General features: G+C 34.6%; 1 protein-coding gene across 3 annotated transcripts in view; it reads left to right on the forward strand.

Annotated features, from left to right (window-relative positions):
• The window catches only part of LOC145668122 (atrial natriuretic peptide receptor 3), a 753,866-nt gene that overhangs the window by 638,879 nt on the left and 96,105 nt on the right, over positions 1 to 18,882 (forward strand). The window contains exon 4 of one of the 3 annotated variants that reach the window (XM_081735679.1): positions 8,133 to 8,264. The exons of the other annotated variants lie outside the window; for them this stretch is intronic. Within the exon in view, the coding sequence (XP_081591805.1) occupies positions 8,133 to 8,137 (5 nt within the window). The 3' untranslated portion in view covers positions 8,138 to 8,264. Of the gene's footprint in view, positions 1 to 8,132; positions 8,265 to 18,882 lie in introns of those variants that run through there. 3 annotated transcript variants of the gene reach the window in all.

Here is an 18,882-nt window from a genome sequence, read left to right on the forward strand (position 1 = left end):
AATCCTATAGAGAAGGGAATACACGTTTGTAAGCTAATTTTCAATTTTCTTCGACGTTAATTCTCTGTCATTATCAACATAAAGTAGAAATTTCTTATACGTAATAAATGAAAAGTCTGTGTCCACTTGCGCCACACTTTTACGCATTTGTACAATATGTTCGAAAGATACGTAGAACGTCTCTCTCTCTCTTGTATCTCTGAATTATCTCGTAAGACAGGTAACTAAGGAGATATGATGATCATAAGTTTTATTTGGAGATCTATCTCTCCTTTAATTTCTTTAGAAGACTATTTACTTTGTAACGATACTACATACAAAGGGAGATTTTTTCTTTTAAGAAAGAAAATAAACAACTATAGAAGAGTATTTCTCGAGTTAAATAAAAAGCAATGAATCCAGCTTGAAACATACACATGAAGCTTGAAACAAACTGCATAAGTTCTAACTTTTTTCACAGCTACCTACACCAAAATAAAATTTTAAAAAAGAACTTAATTTTGTCTCACGTAATATATAGTTTTAATTCTCTGATTGAAAAAAGATCTATCAGTCACTGAAAACTGAATATGTAGAACTTGCCTATAACTTCTATAAATAAAGCCATTTACTAATGAAAGCATATTTTGAGCCACTTTTATAATATGCATGTAATCTATATTGAAGTTTACATTATTAAAACACTTACTTACTTGATCCATAGCAAATAATAATAATAATAAAAAAACATTTGCTACTAATAATAGAATTGCGTCTTAAATTTTTTACAATCCGAATCCATGGAAAACTTTTTTATTTAATGTTTAGTGTAAGATATTTCGCAAATTGCGTAATTATTAAAAACCAAATTATATTGTATTTTCAAATACTAAGTAAACAGTATTTCGGAAATCCATAATTCTACGAGGTCACATCAATTATGACGCTCTTGCTTCTTATTTTATTTATTTATTTATTTATTTATTTATTTATTTTTCGTATGAGGCTCTTGAACCTCTTAACCCATTTTTCTTCGTTTACTCAAAGACAAGTTTTCACCAGATTTAATGAAAATTGATAGGACTATTTTCTAGATCAAATTTAAACGGTAACGCCAATCAATAATTGCTTGCTTTAGAGCAGCGTTTCCCAACCGGTGTGCTGCGAATGGACCGCTGGTGTGCCGCGAGGAAATCGAAACAAAATTATTAATTCTATAGCAACCAAATTGCAAGACATAGGAAAAAAATGTATATTTCTGTATTTCACATTACTATGAATTTCTACCATGGAAAAAATTACTGTAATTGTAATATATTATTCTACATCTAATATTGTGTAGCAGACATTATTTCTGCTCGTACACATTTCCACGGTTAGCTGCTACGTTACGCTTCAATTGAGAGTCATACTAACACCGAGAAATGGAAGCACTTACAATATATGGTATGCGTCAAGTGAACGTTCGTAGAACACTCATTCGCACGCGAATGACAGAACAACGCTTTTTGTTCAACAGCTGTGTTTTGACTTCGACGCATCGCAAGCTGTGTGTTTGCAATAATATACACCGGTTTTGGTTAAAACAGCAAAGTTAAACGTACAACATTTGTTTGCTCGTTCGTTATTTAGTGATCTTCGTTCTTAATGAAAAGTTGGATACAGTTTTCGAAAAAGAAAGCGTATTTTTAAAAATCTGAGTACTATATTTCATTTCAATTGTTTTCTATTTTAAAATTGGAATAAAAATTAAGCATGATGAATTAGCATAGAGGAAAACCAGTGATCGAGCTTTCATCTCTGTGGGAAGATCAGCAATCACAAAAAAAAAAAAAAAAAAAAAAAACATGTTATTTTATATTAGCAAATAATAATAATATCTATGAGTGTGCCGCGAGAATTCAAGTTACACCCGTAGTGTGCAGCAAAATGTAAACCCCATTATGTAAAATTTGAATATTTGTTACATTTTGAAGAATACTTGAAAGGGCTCCATGTGAAAATCGAACTACATTTATCACGGATATACCTAACCAATCCTCAGGTATTTTTTTTTTTAGTATTATCCAGTTCTGTGTTGTTTGTTCCTTTCTTTTAATTTTATATTTATAGAAATCAGAAACCAGTAGTATTTTCCTTTTAAAATGAACCATTAAATCAAATACGTCATTTGTTTTACTTTGCATACGACTGCGTCGCATGGAGAAAGTAAGATGCGAAGGGCGACACTGTATTCCACACATCGGAATTTTCTCACATACAGTTATTAAAAATTGTATGATCTTTCATATTCAATACCTTACCTTAACTTACAGACCTGTGTACAGCACATAAAAACAAGTAGAACTGTCACGTGTACACCACGTGAAGGAATTTGGATTTTATAGCGTGATTTTTTCAATTAATATTGAAACCCGAAGTTTTAGTAGATATGTACCACTTTCGGCTGAAACAGAGAAATTAAGAGTGGAAATGAAATATATTATTAGGACGCTTAATTAAGGATACTATTGGGAACTGCTTCTCGCTCTCTTTTACGTTTTTACTCCATAGCGACCAGCGTTAAAACCGGACGTGGTTGACTTCTGCCACTTCTTGTTAGAAAAGAGGGTTAAGAGAGAAAACAGTACCTATTCTTAGAACACTAAATCTATTTCAGAAACCACTTCTCGCTATATCTTATCCGTTGCTCAATGTTTATCAATATTGAAACGGACATTGTAATATATGTATCTATATCACTTTTGGTTTTAGTTAGTAGAGACTTAAGCAGGGAGATAAAATGAATTCTTGAGACGCTTTATTGGTTGCAGGGAACTCTTTCTAGCCATCTATTCGCTTTTATAGCCCTAAAGTGATCAATGTTAAAATTGAAACTGACTACTTTCTATCATTTTCGGTTTAAACATCACCTCAACGAACTCGATTGCTAATTTTCGAACCTCTACATCCCGACCAAAGTTCGTGGTGATCCATCAAGTAGCTAATGAGTTTTTATTTTTTATTCTTATTTTTATTCATTCTTTTTCGTCTTCCGTACGGATGAACGCACAAACGAACAGGGTAATATACGTATGAAGGAAGGAGTTTTGGAAAACCAAATTTCTTAATAGAACAATCTGTTCTAATTTTATAGACTCTTTTCATTAGAAAATATTGTGTTCACCAATTGCTCGGTAGTATGTATTCAACTTTGAATAATTCATTTCTGTTTCTTTCCTTGTTTGGTTTTCATTTGAATGAGAATACAGCCTATTAAATATAACATAGACTATCTACGATATTGGAAAGTAAATACTATGAAGAACGTCTTTACTGAAGAGACAGTGTAACCGTCTCCAAAAGTTGAAGGGAAAATAAATTAAGAATCATCCAAAAAGTAGCTTTCATATGACGATTCATCAATTGCGCAGAAGCAACAATGAAAAATAATAAATGTATGCACTTTAAATAACATGGTAACTGGCGAGTAGTGCCAGGTCTATAATACTAATACCTGTATACTGTAATTATGATATCTAGCATTCTCAGTCACAATATTGCAAAAGAATTCCATAATAGCTATGTACTACCGAAATAAAAAGTTAGTTTGTGGAATCAAATATACTGCTATTTGAGTTGAGTTGAGTTGACTTTGAGTTAAACGTTCCTTTCAGTAGCGAAGCTATATGAGACGGGATCTACTGATTAACATGGAATCCGAACCACATGGGCTACCGCAGGAAATCGAACCCGGGTCTTCCACGCCAAGGGCGCGTACGCTAACCGCTTAGCCACGAAGGAGCTCTACTGCTGTTTGAGTTACTAATGATAATTCATTCTTGTATGTATGTGCACAATGTACATACACGTAATATACATAGTAATTTACATCTGATAAATAGTAAAGACCTCCATAATTATAATACGAGAAAAAAGAAACTGAAATAAACAATGTTACTTCAACAACCTATTGTCTAAATGGAGTTAAGTATAATATCACTCAAACATATAATATACTGCCTTCGAAGTTGAAGGTCACAAAGTTGATTTTTAGGATATTTCTTGAAAAGTGGGAAAAGTTATTTTTGCCTCCTTAGCACTCGAACATCTATCAAAACTGTTCCACAATGTTTTTTATTTCCTTTTTGAAATGAAACATAAATTTTATTTATTTCGTTTCCCAGATGTTCCTAGATTCTGTCAATATCAGGACCTACCCAGAAAAATCCAAAGGTCCCTTCCTTACTGTATAATTTAAAATTGTTTTATTCAATGTCCAAGAACACTCACTAACATAAATTTAAAACAAGTTTTAATTAACATAAATTAAGAGCAAGAAGCAGGCCCTCGGCGTTGATGAGTAAGTGATAATCTTTTCAGGGACAAACTCTCAGATGCGAGGGCACCATGATCATTTTTGATGTACATGAAGGTTTGCAGATGTTAGATAGGCTTTACATTTGTCGTATTGGCTTATTGGCCGCAGTGGCTTATTGGTAGAGCGCTCACCTTTGGTGCTTCTAGTCCGTGGTTTGATCCTAGCTCTTCCAAGTGGGCTTTGTGGTATACGTGGTGGCTCGTGCGTGGTTCTTTAGGGTTTTCGTGTTTTTATTCACTTTCGTCATTCTATTATTATTTATTAATTTATACATATTTCCCGACATCACCGGTATCTAAGGTCTTAAACCCATCACATGTGAGGATAACGTCCCTCGGCGAGCAAATTATCTGAAGAAATAAGGAAGGTAGGAAGGAAGCGGCCTGGAACCCGGAAGTTAGGTTCTATCCCGGTTTGGTGTGAATGAGGAAACACGAGGAAATATTTCACTCAGGACTCGTCTGAGAAAGCTCTTACATCTTTTCGATCGAGCACACCCGCAAGGCATCGAACTCGGGATCGCTGGCGACAAAAAGCCAAGAGCATTAGCAACTACGCTAGGGGGGACATCTCCACCATTATTATCTATCTCATCATCACCGTCTCCCTTAGATTCGGTGCATAAAATTGTTGCATTGAAAAAGATAAGTTGTATCCACATTTGCTCTAAAAACTTTATATCTTCTAATGAGGAAAATATATTCTAAAATTTGCTAACAACAGTATATTAATACGCTAGAGTAATTTCTATTTTCCATAAAACATTGAAAAGTCAGGAAAAAATGTCTATCCCGCTTTTGCTATATTCGCTCCTACTTACATTAGGTAAATAGATTGGAGTCTGCATTTGGGTTTTCGGGTAAAACTTTCGCGAAAGGCGACATGATCTTAATAACTGTTGATAATCAAGCTCACTGTTAACAATTTGTACATTAATAGTAATAATATATGATAGATTCAGAAAAAAATCTTATTTGTTATTATTTCACTATATTCATCGGAATAGTTTATTTCATAAAATAACAATAGTAATAAACTCCAGTTCACATTTCTACGATCATCTCTAAAAAAAATTCGGACGATGATATTAATTATATTGGGATAGATATAAATTGTTTAGGTGAGTTTCCTTTCCCCCTTTCGTGACCTTGTTAGAAAAATATTGTCTACAAAAAATTAAATTTAATTGCAAATCATCATTAACGCAGAATATCATTTGACCAATCTTTACCATTTGACAAATTCACAAGTTGAAAAAAAAAAAAAAAACCAAAAAAAAATTCCACGAAATGAAGAAAGAATAGAAGTCTTCCTTCCAGATAAAAAAAGTAGAGGCACAAAAAGAGGTACCGCTGATAAGTAAAGCTTTGAAAACTATTAGAATTGGATGCGTGTACACGGGAACACGTATTTCATCAGAAGCAACCTACCGGTCATAAGAAAATCGATGGTCTTGTAGGTACCGCCAAAGGTGCATCAAATGCTCAAACCCAAGGAGGGGGAGGAGAGAACGCGGTAGCTCAGTGGTAAAACGCTCACATCTGGTCCGAGAGGCCCTTCGATCCCAAATCGTATGAATTTCTGGTGGGCATCATCGTTTTCCCATGAGTTTTCTCAGGGCTTTCTCCGTTTCCTTCCAGCTTTCATAAAAATTCACTTTCAAATTATCGAATTTTAAACTGGAAATTTCATTTTATTATATTTTTTAAAAATATCTGTATTGTATATATCTTTATAAAATTGATTGTTTTTAAAGTGTTGATTATTTTTATTACTATTGTGTACATAAAAATCTGAAAGCTATGTAAAGCTAAACAAATTGAATTAGTGTAGATACTGTAATTTTTGTAGTTACATTACATTTATATAAAATTAAGCATAACTTACCTATTAGTGAGAAGCTAAAATAGAATAATTATAATTTAAGTTGTAATATTTTCTTGCCATATTGAACCTGTTTCCGCAAGATCTAGGATTCAAAACGCTTATAGCAGGGGCAACTGTCTCTCTGTTAGGCCCATCATGTCCCCCTGAATTCTCGCGTCATCATACAAGAAAAAAGAAAAAAAGCTCTAGCAATGACCTTCAATACCAATGAGATAGAAGGGAAACGAAGAGAATTTAGGACTGTATCAAGAATCTAAATGGAAGGTGAACGTGTCTACTCCAAATTATATTGAATACTGCAATAAGTCTCACGAGTGCATGCTCTACAAGCAAGAAAATATTACATCTCCTCTTCTTTCTAGGTAAGGCATAGATTGAAACAATTGACTTTTGTTTAATTTATACATTTTTAAATGTAAACTTCATCTATTCGTTTTTTTTTTTTAATCATCTATGTTTCAGTACTACCTCCTAACCTTTCACTGCGTCTAATCAAATTTCGACTGCTTATCAGCATTCAACCTCCGGGTTCCATAGGCTATAGCTCGATCCCTACGCACATTATATAGATGATTCATTTTAAAGTGGTTAAGCTTGCTCATGCTCCAGTGACTACATAATTTCTCATCATAGTACCCTTTCTTAGAGTTGCCAATTATTCGAATTAACACAATCATATTTTAAAAAGAAAATACTTCGTAATAACATGTAAGCTTACGAAATGTATAGTGGTGCATATATGAATATTATAATTTTATACATAGTAAATAAAGGGAAATCTAGGTTATTAAGTAATAAATCCTTAAAGATATGTTAATTATGCGTAACTTATTTGCATAGTCGTATAAACTGTTGACACCAAACTTCCGAAAACAAAGTGCTGCTACATGGTAACGTCTTTTCGGCTTTATTAAGAAAGTCACATAAGGATCCATTTTCTTCCTGTCACTGTGTTTCTATAAAAATAAGAACCAACCAGATAATAAGCCCTGGCATAACTTGTCAGATTGCTAGTAATATATGCCCTTCTCCAAGAATACGGCACACCGCAACGATAATATCGGTGGAAGCGCCGATAATGTCGGCAGTGAAATCGACTTCAATGTACTCAAATCGTAGCTTGCACACGCCGCCGACATTATCGGCCGATCCTCCAACACGCAGATGCTGTCGGCCAAGCCCCCGATATTGTCGGCGGTATCGCCGACACCGAGTTCGTCGGGGGCAATGTTTTCTTATGATTGGATGCACATGCGGCCGACAATGTCGGCCGGCCAGTGGGTTAGATGAAGAGAGTGAGTGACAAGGCACTGTGTATTAGGGATATGACTTTTTAACTTTTTCCAAAATTTTAATTTTCCTGATGTTGTATTTAATGAACTTTTGCCTATACGTTAGTTCTCTGGTGTTATTTTCGTTCGGGGCTGGAAAAACGTCCCGCACCTAATCTATTGTCCTATGCGAGGTAAATGAGAAAAACGATATATGATAGGAATTTTTGATTCGCAAAACATAATAATGAAAAGAAGTCTGGCATCTAGGTAAGGTTTAATAGACATTTGTATAATATAAATTGTGGTAATGTAATCTATTTATCGTTTATTTACAATCAAAATGTACAGATTTTTGTCTGCACACCAACCTATCAGGCACGCAGAAACTCAGAGATTCCTATGTAAATAGCACATTGTGTTTTGTTATAAGTAAGCAACATAGATACAAGTTATTTTCCAAATTTTAATTTATACTTTGCACGTTAAACACTTTTGCAAATCACTTTTATTGTGTTGCGAGCCTAGTAGGTTGATTTGCCGGTGATAAAACTTTAGTATTCTTTGCTTTTATATGTATTTGCAATAGTGCTTCCCTTAATTGTCTTTCTAATTGCGATCTCTTCTATTTTCAGATTGAAAAATGCCATTCAAAACCAAAAGATCAAAATCAGCAGTTGAATCAGCTGGGAAGAAGTGGACACAGAATTTAACAACATATAGAAAACGCCGTCCCAGCATACCCGAAATGAAAACGGACATGAGTGAAATGTGTAAAATGCCTACAAATAGATATATAGTTGGTAGATACCTGGGGTTGTACGATGAACTGAAAGGGCAATCGGACAGAATAAAGAAGATCTCTCAAGAACTGTGCAGACTTTGGGAGAAGCTGAACTTTCCTTTGCTTTCTATGCAGCAAATTTCAGCAAAAGTTGACAAGCTGATACAGTTGTTCGTGAAATACAGAAAAAGGAGGAATGAGGTATTTGAAAAATCTCTCACTAGTGTCTTCGATATTACAAAAGTAAAAGGAAACTGGCTTTGCAGTGAAGACAAAAAATTGTATAGAAAACAACTTGAATCTGGAGGCCGAGTCGGATACACTACAGAGAAAGTAGCCTCCATATCAACGATCCATCCTTCAAAAAGGCAAAGTAGCTCAATTGGTCCGTCTACAAGCCAAGTGCAACATGTGAATATCACTGATATTGAAGAAGGTAAGGTCAGCAGTGACTCTGAATTTTCAGAAGAGCCTCCCCCTATGAAACGTAAGTATCAAGCAACAAAGTCTGCAGCCAAACTCGTGTCAAAACTGTCTTTGTCTACAAGAAAAGCAGCGAAAGTTCTTCAGAAGTTGGCGGAGGAAGAGATAAATGTACCCACACCTTCACAATCGGGGATTTGGCGTCGAGTGATCAAGGAAGCTGAAAAAATGAAGAACCGGCTGAAAGAAATTATCGGTGAAGAGGAATACTGCTTGCATTTTGGTGGGAAGAGAATAGGAAGTAAAGATTATCAAGTGGTCTGTCTGCAGAATTGTGCAAGAAGTCTTCGCCTTGGAGTTTTGGTTTGTAAAAGCGGATCCGCCGAGAACATCTATATCTTACTGCAAGCCTTGTTGGATGAGTATAATGCATGGAGGAGTATTAAAATGATCATTTCTGACACTACAGCATTGAATATAGGGCACAAAAGTGGTGTTGTTGTTAGACTCCAGAGACATTTTCAACAAATGGGTCTCGATGAGCCTCAGTTTATAGGATGTCAGCACCATATTCTTGACCTAGTTCTGCGACACTGAATGGATTCAGTGTTCCCAATAAAATCACGGTCACCCAACTTCAACTATCAATTCATTGAAGATGTTTTAGCTGGGTATGAGAACTTACAAGAAAACTATTCTGGCACAGAAAAGGTACCACCACGTGAAAACCCAGGATGGAGAAATGATTTCCGGTTTCTATTTGAACTTTGTGAAGGATATAATTTCTACCGGAAGGAGAACAAGTGGCCTCAGTTGAACTGGCAGAAGCTACCTTCCCTCAACAATGCTAGGTGGAATTCACGTGCAATCTATGCACTGGTTGCCTTTTTTCTCCTTCCAAAATGGAGAGATCAGCTACAACGCACTTGCGACTTCATCGCAACTACATGGGCAAAGGTATGGTTTTCAAATCAGCACTATACAGAGAACACATACAATGAACTGCATGTTGCTATCTCCAACCTAAAGTGTCCTAAAGCTTTAAAGTGTTTTTCTGTTCACTGGGTAAAAGAACGTTCTGTGCTGGATGTGCCTGGCTCAAATATGGTGGCCGAGCGAGCTGTGAAAGTGATGCAAGAGCTTCACAAAACTTGCAAAAGTGACAAATACCTCAACAGCAAGTTCATTAATAGTAATTCACAAATTTAAAACCCTTTTGCTAATATACTGTATAGAATATTCAGTGCCAAATGTAGAGTATGTAAGTAGACGAATTTTCTTTTAATGCTAAAACAACATCAATGCAGGTGCGGGAGCTTTTTTTACAATTAAACAAAATCAAAGACATTTTTGAGGTTTGCAGCCAAATGTTCATTGTTTGCCACCCCAGGCTTTTCAATTTTAAAAAAGTCATATACCTACTGTGTATTCTTGTTTCGTTTCTTATCTTTGGAATGTTGTTGTTTCCATTTTTTTCTATTACAATTGTATAATATTATTATTATTATCTTGTTCTATAAACAACTTCGGAACAGCTTATTATTTTTTAGTCTCTATTTTGAAGTAGCTAATTCCCTTTATTAAATAAGTATAAAATGTGGGAAGTCGGAAGAGTACCGGTTTCCCTCTAAATAGCTATTACCAAATAGAATATAGGAAATTTAGATAAACAATTTCTTGATTATTTTCCATCTTTCTCTCTCTCTCTCTCTCTCTCTCTCACTCACACACACACACACACACTTTGATGGTATATTTTAAAATCTATTAATGCATTTAAATTTTAATACATTTTGGAGATTAATTTAAGCGTAATTTTCAAAGTTCGATACACTGTGAACCAGGCACGTAGCCAAGGGGGGCCGAGGGGTCCGGGCCCCCAGCTTCGAGACCAGAAATGAAAAAAATTAAGGAAGGATGAAATAAAATGAAATGAGAAAAAGAAGGATCAGCCTTAAAAAAAAAAAAAATGCAGGAACCTTTTGGTTACTCTTTCTTATGAGGAGATTTGTATTTCTTGCAATACATGGTGGCGAGGTAAGCGAGATATCCTGGAAGAGTCAGGGAATTTGAAATTTCAAGAAAAGTTACGGAATTATCAGATTCTGCTACTAGTCAGGGAGGTTTTAAGCTTCCAAAAGCATAGTGCCGTTGTGTAACAGTGTGGCCATTTTTTTCCCCATAATTTTTCGTCATCGCATTCTTGCAGTATCAAACATGTTATTTCAAGAACAATTTTCTATTGCTCCTTTAATAACCTGTCATTTGGAACCGACGGTAGTTGACGGAATAATAATAATAATAATAAAAATATGTGGAAAGAAATTTCTGTTAGAATTTAATTCAACAGAGAGAGGAATGCAGATATTTTAAATTAGTTTATGACATTGTTGAGTATGTACTTTTTATAATAGTTGAGGTCATAATGAAAGGAAAATTGTTATATTTGAATAAACAGAGGAAGGACGTATATATTGTACAATCTTTTTCAATATGTTTTTTTCATTATTATTTTACTCGAGATTTCTTCATAGTTTATTAAAATACTTACCAACGTATCTTCATTTTATTGTCCTAACAAACAAATACATGTTGATAATAAAGTGGTTTAGATTGATCGATCTCCTGGGCCTTCAGAATTTCATATCCCCCCTCCTGTTACGAAATTCTGGCTAAAACAACCAATATATGTTCCAGAAAATAGTTTAGAATGATCAAGCCCCTGGTGTGATGACCACAGTATTTCATGTCGCGGACCCCCCACCCCCCTCTTCACTAAATCCTGGCTACGTGTCTGTGTGAACATAAGCATATGGAAAAATCCTGATTATTATTACTTCCTTTTATTTTCATCAGAATTGTGTGCAGATCACTTTTCCCGGTCCCACTCAATAAGCAATGATTGAATAGAATGTTTGTTGACAAGTCAAAGTAGAATTACTATTATTTTGTAACGAAACCAGCACAATCAAACACTCTTTGCAAAGCTTCAAGGACAAGTGACTCTTCTTGATTGCGATCTCAACAACAGGGATGTGACTTCATGTTTCACTTGTTGCAATTTCTTCTTTCACTCCCAAAACTATCCCAAATCCCCCATTTTTTAAAAAGAATTTGTGGAATGGCAATTGAAAACAAAGACCAAAACTATGTATCCACTCCCCTTTGTACCGGGATCGACCCCCTCATAGAGTTCTGCAGTTTAGCTACAGTGACTGGATGAAAAGGTTGTGTATTATTGCATTCTTACCTTTTTAGATTTGATTAGATTTTTAGATGGCAAGAACTTTCCCATTCCATATTTTAACCCACATTGAACTTGTGTAATGCAGACCTTGCATATGGGATAAGATAACAGACTCTTTCCAGGACAGAATTGAAAAGCAAAAAGCATGGCGAGAAGTTTATGCAAACCTTGCCCAGGATTTTGAGTTCATGGACAAAAAGAAACGAGAAACGACAGGTATGTATGCAACAGCGCAAATCTGTCTTTAACATTGGGGAGGGGAACGGGTAAGATCAATCGAGAAACAATGCTGTGGAGGATCAGGGGAGCAGAGTTGTCTTCAACATCAACATTGGGAGACGGACACTTTTGAGGCTTATTCTGAGTGGACATTAATTTCATCTCACTTCCCTTTCTGGCGACCGGACACAAATAATCAAATTTCTCCCCCAAAAAACACATTTCAAATCGGATTATTGGGGGGAGGACAATCTTCCCAGTTCCAAGATTGGAGGGGACACGTTCCCTTCACCCCCCGGGATTTGCGCCAGTGTATGTATGGAGTAATGTAAAACAAAATCACTAATTCGAATCTTATAATTTAATCTACTATGACATTAATGTTAATTGCATGGAAAACAAAATAATATACATACATACAATATGTAACAGTGTTTCAACAAAAATTAAAAACCAATATAGTTTGTAATGTACCGCAGCATCAATTCTCATCGAAACAAAAATAGTATATTTACGACATATATTTAAAACGGCACTGTTAAATCTAAACATGTTTAGGCATAGGCCTATTTTTTCTAAGTTTTGTACCGTTCTCCACACCTCTGCAGAACAGTTTTTGTAATCCTTGCTTTAAAACATAATTTTTCCGATTATTATTACTTTTATTTGTTTTCATATATGGAGACGATTTTAAGAAACAGTGCAGAATATATTGTGTGTGTCCCTTACTTCGCTCATCACCGGCAACGATATTGTCGGGGCTTCCACCGATATTGTCGGCGACGTGTGCAAAGTACGCCGACACCGACACCGATATTATCGGGGTTTCCTCCGATTTTGTCGGTATCGTGTGCAAACACGCTAAGCCATACTCTGGCCCAGTAGTTGCAGAACTCAAAATGGTTGATTTACTCATAATACATGTAGAAAGATACTATATTTATATTTGTATAAATAGATAAAACCCGAATTTATCTTTTGAGTATACAAAAGCCTCGATATTTGTATAAATAGGTAAAAACCGGAATGCGTCCTTTGGTTACCTAAAAATAGGTTCGATCTTGTTTTAGAGGAAACGCGATACTGCTATTATTGATTTGATTTTATTTGATTTGAATTTAGCGTCTCTTTGACTATCGAGGCTATATGAAACGTGAACTTATTGTGGGATCCAAACCACATAAACGTCCACCGGGGATCGAAAAAAATGAAATCTTTGAGTTTTACGTCCCACGATTATGCCTGTTAGGCTAAAAGGGACGGTGATTGTGAGAAATGAATGAAATGGTGGAATGAAGAAAGTGGGAGAAAACGGCAGAACCCCGAGAAAACCCATACACACGGTGTTTGTCCACCACAAAGTTCACTTAGTGGGAGCAGAATTTGAACCCGGGTCCAGACACCAGAAGTAAACGCTCTACCACTGAGCCATCGCAACCCCCCACCGGAGATCGAACTCGAATTTCCCACGCCTATTGATTTATTGGAGATGTCTATAAGTATTTCCACGATAGTATAAGTAATTCAGTCATAAACATAAAGGAATACTTATAGGTAGAAACAAAATTTGGACAGGTGACTCGGTCACGAAAACAAATCATAAGAAGGCATTTTTAAAAAGTATGTATATAAGGGGTTCAAATCTTTTTCAAAGAATGAAGTATCTGACATAAGGAAAACAAAACCTGGCATTTGAGCTCTCCATTAAAATTAACTGAAGTTGAATTTCCGTGCTTTCAGAAAATTCCGCTCTGAAATAGCGAAAGTAGGGTAAATTCTACCTTACGAACTTCGACTCTTTATTGTGAAACTGCTAAATGTGAGATAGAGGAGAGGGATTCGATATTTAACTTTTAATCAGAAATAGGAGAATACATGTTTCGAGTGTTCAGGTTACATTGGGAAAAGGGAATAATTTCTATAATATTTAAATTTCCAATTTTTTATTAATAAAACTTTATGTGAGTATTTGTTAAAGTTAGAGGTAAGAAGTCTGGTACATAAACTTTTAATTGAAATTAATCAAAAATGTATTTCAGCCTTTCCAAAACTTCGGCAGTTTCTGTAAGTGAGGCAGTGTCTATAACATTCAAATTTCCACTTTTATGTTCGTTTAAACCTTATTCTTCCCATGTGAAGAATGGGCACTTCTATTTGTTCTATTATAAACATTCATTTGCTTTAATAAACATGTTGAATTAAAGACCTAACAGTCGAACTTCATTTGGGGAACAGGAGGTCATGTGGGAGGTCGAGCCCCAATTTGTCCCCGTGGGTGTATCCCTGCCCTCAACTAAAGATTTATGGTTAACCGAAAAATGTCAAATTTTAAGTATCGTTCGTAAATAGTTATAGATAAATAGTCATATGAGGTCTAGACGGGACGTTATAGGCCCGTTTAGACCTCTTTTCCAAGGCATTCAAATACCATGAGGTCTATAGGGGACTGGAGGTATTTTTTTACATTTATTTTTTTAAATAGCATAATTGGACTCAGCATCATGAAATTAGTTTTAAGAAACATAAATAGAAATTTTTCCAAACGTGGGTATTTTACACTATTGACATGATCGTTATTTCTTTAATGCCCACTTTCTGGGGTGAACCATATTTGTCAATTTTTAATTGAATGCTTTCGGTTCACATGATAAATGGATTGTTTTCCTACGTGTTTGAGAATGTACCTGCAGATGTTACATCACCCTACTCGTAATACCAAGGGTTCTACATATTTTTTGACTTCTTGGGCCTGAAAGCGTTAGTTTGATACCAGACTGCGCAATTATGTATATGGTTACAGTATATGTGCGTAAACTTCCTTAAAAAACTAACGTTTATTTACACTTTATAACTCACTTTTCTTTTCACTATCTTGTATAGCTTATAATTACTCGTATAACATCAGGAGGTAAAAGTTTCTCTCTCGCTTCATACACACACACACACACACACACACACACACACACCCTTTAGAGAATACTTTACACACCCATTGAACATTAATGAATTATGCATTTTGGATTGCGTATGCATGACTTCCTTTATGCTGATGAAGACCACCACTCCACGATTTCTCGAATTCGAAATAGGGCCTCTTGAAATTTGTCTTTTTCATTATTTTGGACAAGTCTATCTCTGAAACTATGCGCTTTTCCCACATTTCCATAGGAACTTTTTGACTTTTTTGATCTGAGGAATCACCTCTTACAGTTTGTCGCTGTAGTTCATTAATACCCTGTATTCATATTGGGTGATCCTTACTTTTCAACTTCCGAAGTTCTTTGAATCTCACCTCCTAAAATGGTTTTATATTATATTATACCAAAGTAACCCATGAGGAAAATAAGCTCAATTGAATAATATTAAATGGTGCCCTAATTGACCGCAAGTTTTCAATGATTTACAATATACAATGTGAGGCAAAACTACCTTGTAAGTTTCTAATGGTTAGAAGAAGTGATATCATATCTTGAATAAGGGTAATTAAGGTAGAATCGCATTTATTACTGTATAGTACCATCATGGTTGCCATCTCGAAGTCCTCCATCTTAGGTTCAAGTGCAAAATTTTTAATTGAAAAGTGTCATATGATATGTTTTGAGGTACGTTTAACCAGAACACACGTCTGATGTTATTTCCTTCTTATCTATAAACATTTAACACGTATTAATTTCATAATATATGGTTGTTAACTTACATTGTCTTTCCAAGTGTATAAGGTAGGCTACTTTTGTCTCATATTGTGTGTTGTAAATACATTCGAAAATTGAGGTCGGTTTTGGAACCATTTAATATTATTCAACTGAACTAATTTTTCTCATGAGTTGCTTTTGTCTGATATGGAACCATCCTAGGTGAGATTAAAAAAAAAAAAAAAAAAAAAAAAAAAAAAAACGGAAGTCGAAAAATAAAGAGTACTCTAATACTTACAACCAGGTTTCGAATTACTGGAGAACGAGAGAGATATTCCCCCTCAATCCCATTTGAATGCTCTCCAAAGAAACTAACTGGAACATCTCTTGAGGGAATATTTGCTTTCCCGCCTCAAACCGTGTTTAGTGGTTTCAAGTTCGAAAATATTCCACTGGATTTGTTTATATATATCTATATCTATCTATCTATCTATCTATCTATCTATCTATCTATCTATCTATCTATCTATCTATCTATATATATATATATATATATATATATATATAATCTGATAGTTGTATTTGAGAACGGAATATGTAAAGTTTTGACTTCTAATTTTAACTCAAAACTAACTACAATTTATTATATTTTCTATTTTTTTTTTTTATTATCGTTGCCCACTTGAAGTATTGTATAGTCCCTATAGTTATCACTTGTAACTGTGTTCTTAAATCCTTCAGTTTGTCATCGTAAGTGAATTTGTATGACGATGTTATATTAACTCTTTTAACGAAGTCGTTTGTGGATTTGCAGATGTCTGACATTGTACATATCTTGTTAGACACATTCAATACTTTACTCGAACGTTCGGAAAGATTACTTGTAGGTATCTCACAAAATACGTCGTTAATTTAGTTGTTGTCAAAATTATTAATTTAAAAATTTTATTTTCACGATTGTTACCAGAGCGGAAGGGGATAAGAAAATGGTTTATCATTTTAAATTATTGCATCTTTAGAAGTCTGTGTCATGTTGAGCGTTATTTTACTTACCCGCAATGTCGATAAACGAATTCAAACATTGTATATAACAACGAACGAGCTCCCTTGTGGTATATAGTTAGCATACGCGTCTTTGGGACGGAAAAGCCCCGGCGGGAGCTCTTGAGGTTCAGAGTCTACGTTAAACGGTAGGTCTCCGTCTCAAACAGGCTCGCTGTTGAATAGGGTGTTCAACTTCAATCGTTGAGCAAAAATAGTGATGTCTCCTAAGTATTATTATGATATACGTCTTGAATGCCGCAGCATCTTTCAAGTTCTTTTCCTTCTTTCTGGCTTGAACGTCCCAGACGAGTCTAAAGGAGACAGTCGTGACGAGACCGAACATACTTGTGAAATGAAGAAATTAGCAGAAAACGGAAGAACACCGAGAAAACTCATACACAAAACTTTCTCTCCACAATTCCCACTTGAGTAGAAGCTAGGATCGAACTTGAAATCTCATACACCGGAAGTGAGCGCTCTACCACCTACCATTGAGGGCCTCGTTACTAACTTTGGTTGAATATACAAAATTTTAGGTTTGTGCTGAAACAACCAATTATGTGTGTTAACACCTTTTAACTTGTATCTTCATGCAACTAGGGTTACTCACGAGACGGGACGATACAGAGTATTCGTGACGTGATACGAGACGAGACAGCACTCCTGCAAATGGAAATAGTACATTTTTCGAAACAAGACATCCTTTCCACATCACATTCTAGAGACGAGACAGCTTTAACTCTTATCACACAGTCAACTCTAAAATAAGAACAAGTTACAGGGAAGGGTAAAAGGAAGATACATTAATTTTTTAAAAAAAAACAACAAAAAAAAAAATGCACGACTGTACAAGAATAGATAATATATTCTCCAAATGCTGATTTCATCTGTCTTTTCCTATATTTCATTTTGTTCTTGAAGCCTATGCTACATGAAAATACAAGAAAGTTTTTGCAGTTTCTATTGAATGTGTTTGTGACTTGTAACTTTTTTTCTAACATCGATGTTTTGGAAGAACTTGATCGAATGCTGGTTTCAACCAATAATTGAAACTTTTATTTTATTTACTACGTAGAAAGTGAAGTGGATGGAAAATTACGAATTGCCGTATCGTTTCATTAATGCGTTAAAACTATTAAATGAAGGGAATTCATGTTCAAAGTACAGTATTGTACGATATTATATCAATCATGTTTTATTTCTTAAAGCCGCTTTGGAAAATACTACGTTCAATCATATATTCTTTTTAATGGATATAAAGATCATAATGCAGTATAGAGCAATTTGATATCTCAAATTGTTCCAGAGATGTGATAAACAATGGAGATAAGCTTGTAACAATGCTAAGAATTATGTAATTCCGAAAATTTTCTGTAGTTCCTTTTAACCAATTCGTGTTATAATAATAATAATAATAATAATAATAATAATAATAATAATAATAATAATAATAATAATAATAATAATAATAATAATAATAATAATAATAATAGTCGAAGCCTTATAGCCAAGTACACTTTATCACTAAGATTGTAATGATGTAATTGCTTATAATATAAGAGCTTCAATAGCTAGAACATAAACTGTTAACAAAATTGCCTGGACATGGATCCGAATAGCTTGGTCTTAAGTTTAAAATAAGAAATTGTGGTAAATAAACTTTGTCGATGACGCCAGACAAATTGAAAATTTTCTAAATAACATAAATATCATACCAAAGTAAAAAAAAAAAAAAAAAATCTAAAATTGAAATAGTTAGAAACTATAAAAATCTTTAAAAACTGAGATTTTTAGCTCATGTACTAATCTGGCGACCATCATCTTCTTGCTCAATTTGTTATAAATACAATTTTCAAAAACAATCGATATAATGTCATGGAAGCAAAGAAAACCAACAGTGTTTTAAAAGGTTCCTATAGATACGTCATTTTATGCAGTACAACAATCTTTAACAACGTTTTTTCATATGTAAGTACGGATTGACTTATCAAATTGTTGTAAGCGGCATTGTAATCTTTGTGTCTATTGAAAACCAT

The sequence above is a fragment of the Thermobia domestica genome, chromosome 13, assembly GCF_964235325.1.
Source record: "Thermobia domestica chromosome 13, izTheDome1.hap1.1, whole genome shotgun sequence".
Taxonomy (NCBI): domain Eukaryota; kingdom Metazoa; phylum Arthropoda; class Insecta; order Zygentoma; family Lepismatidae; genus Thermobia; species Thermobia domestica.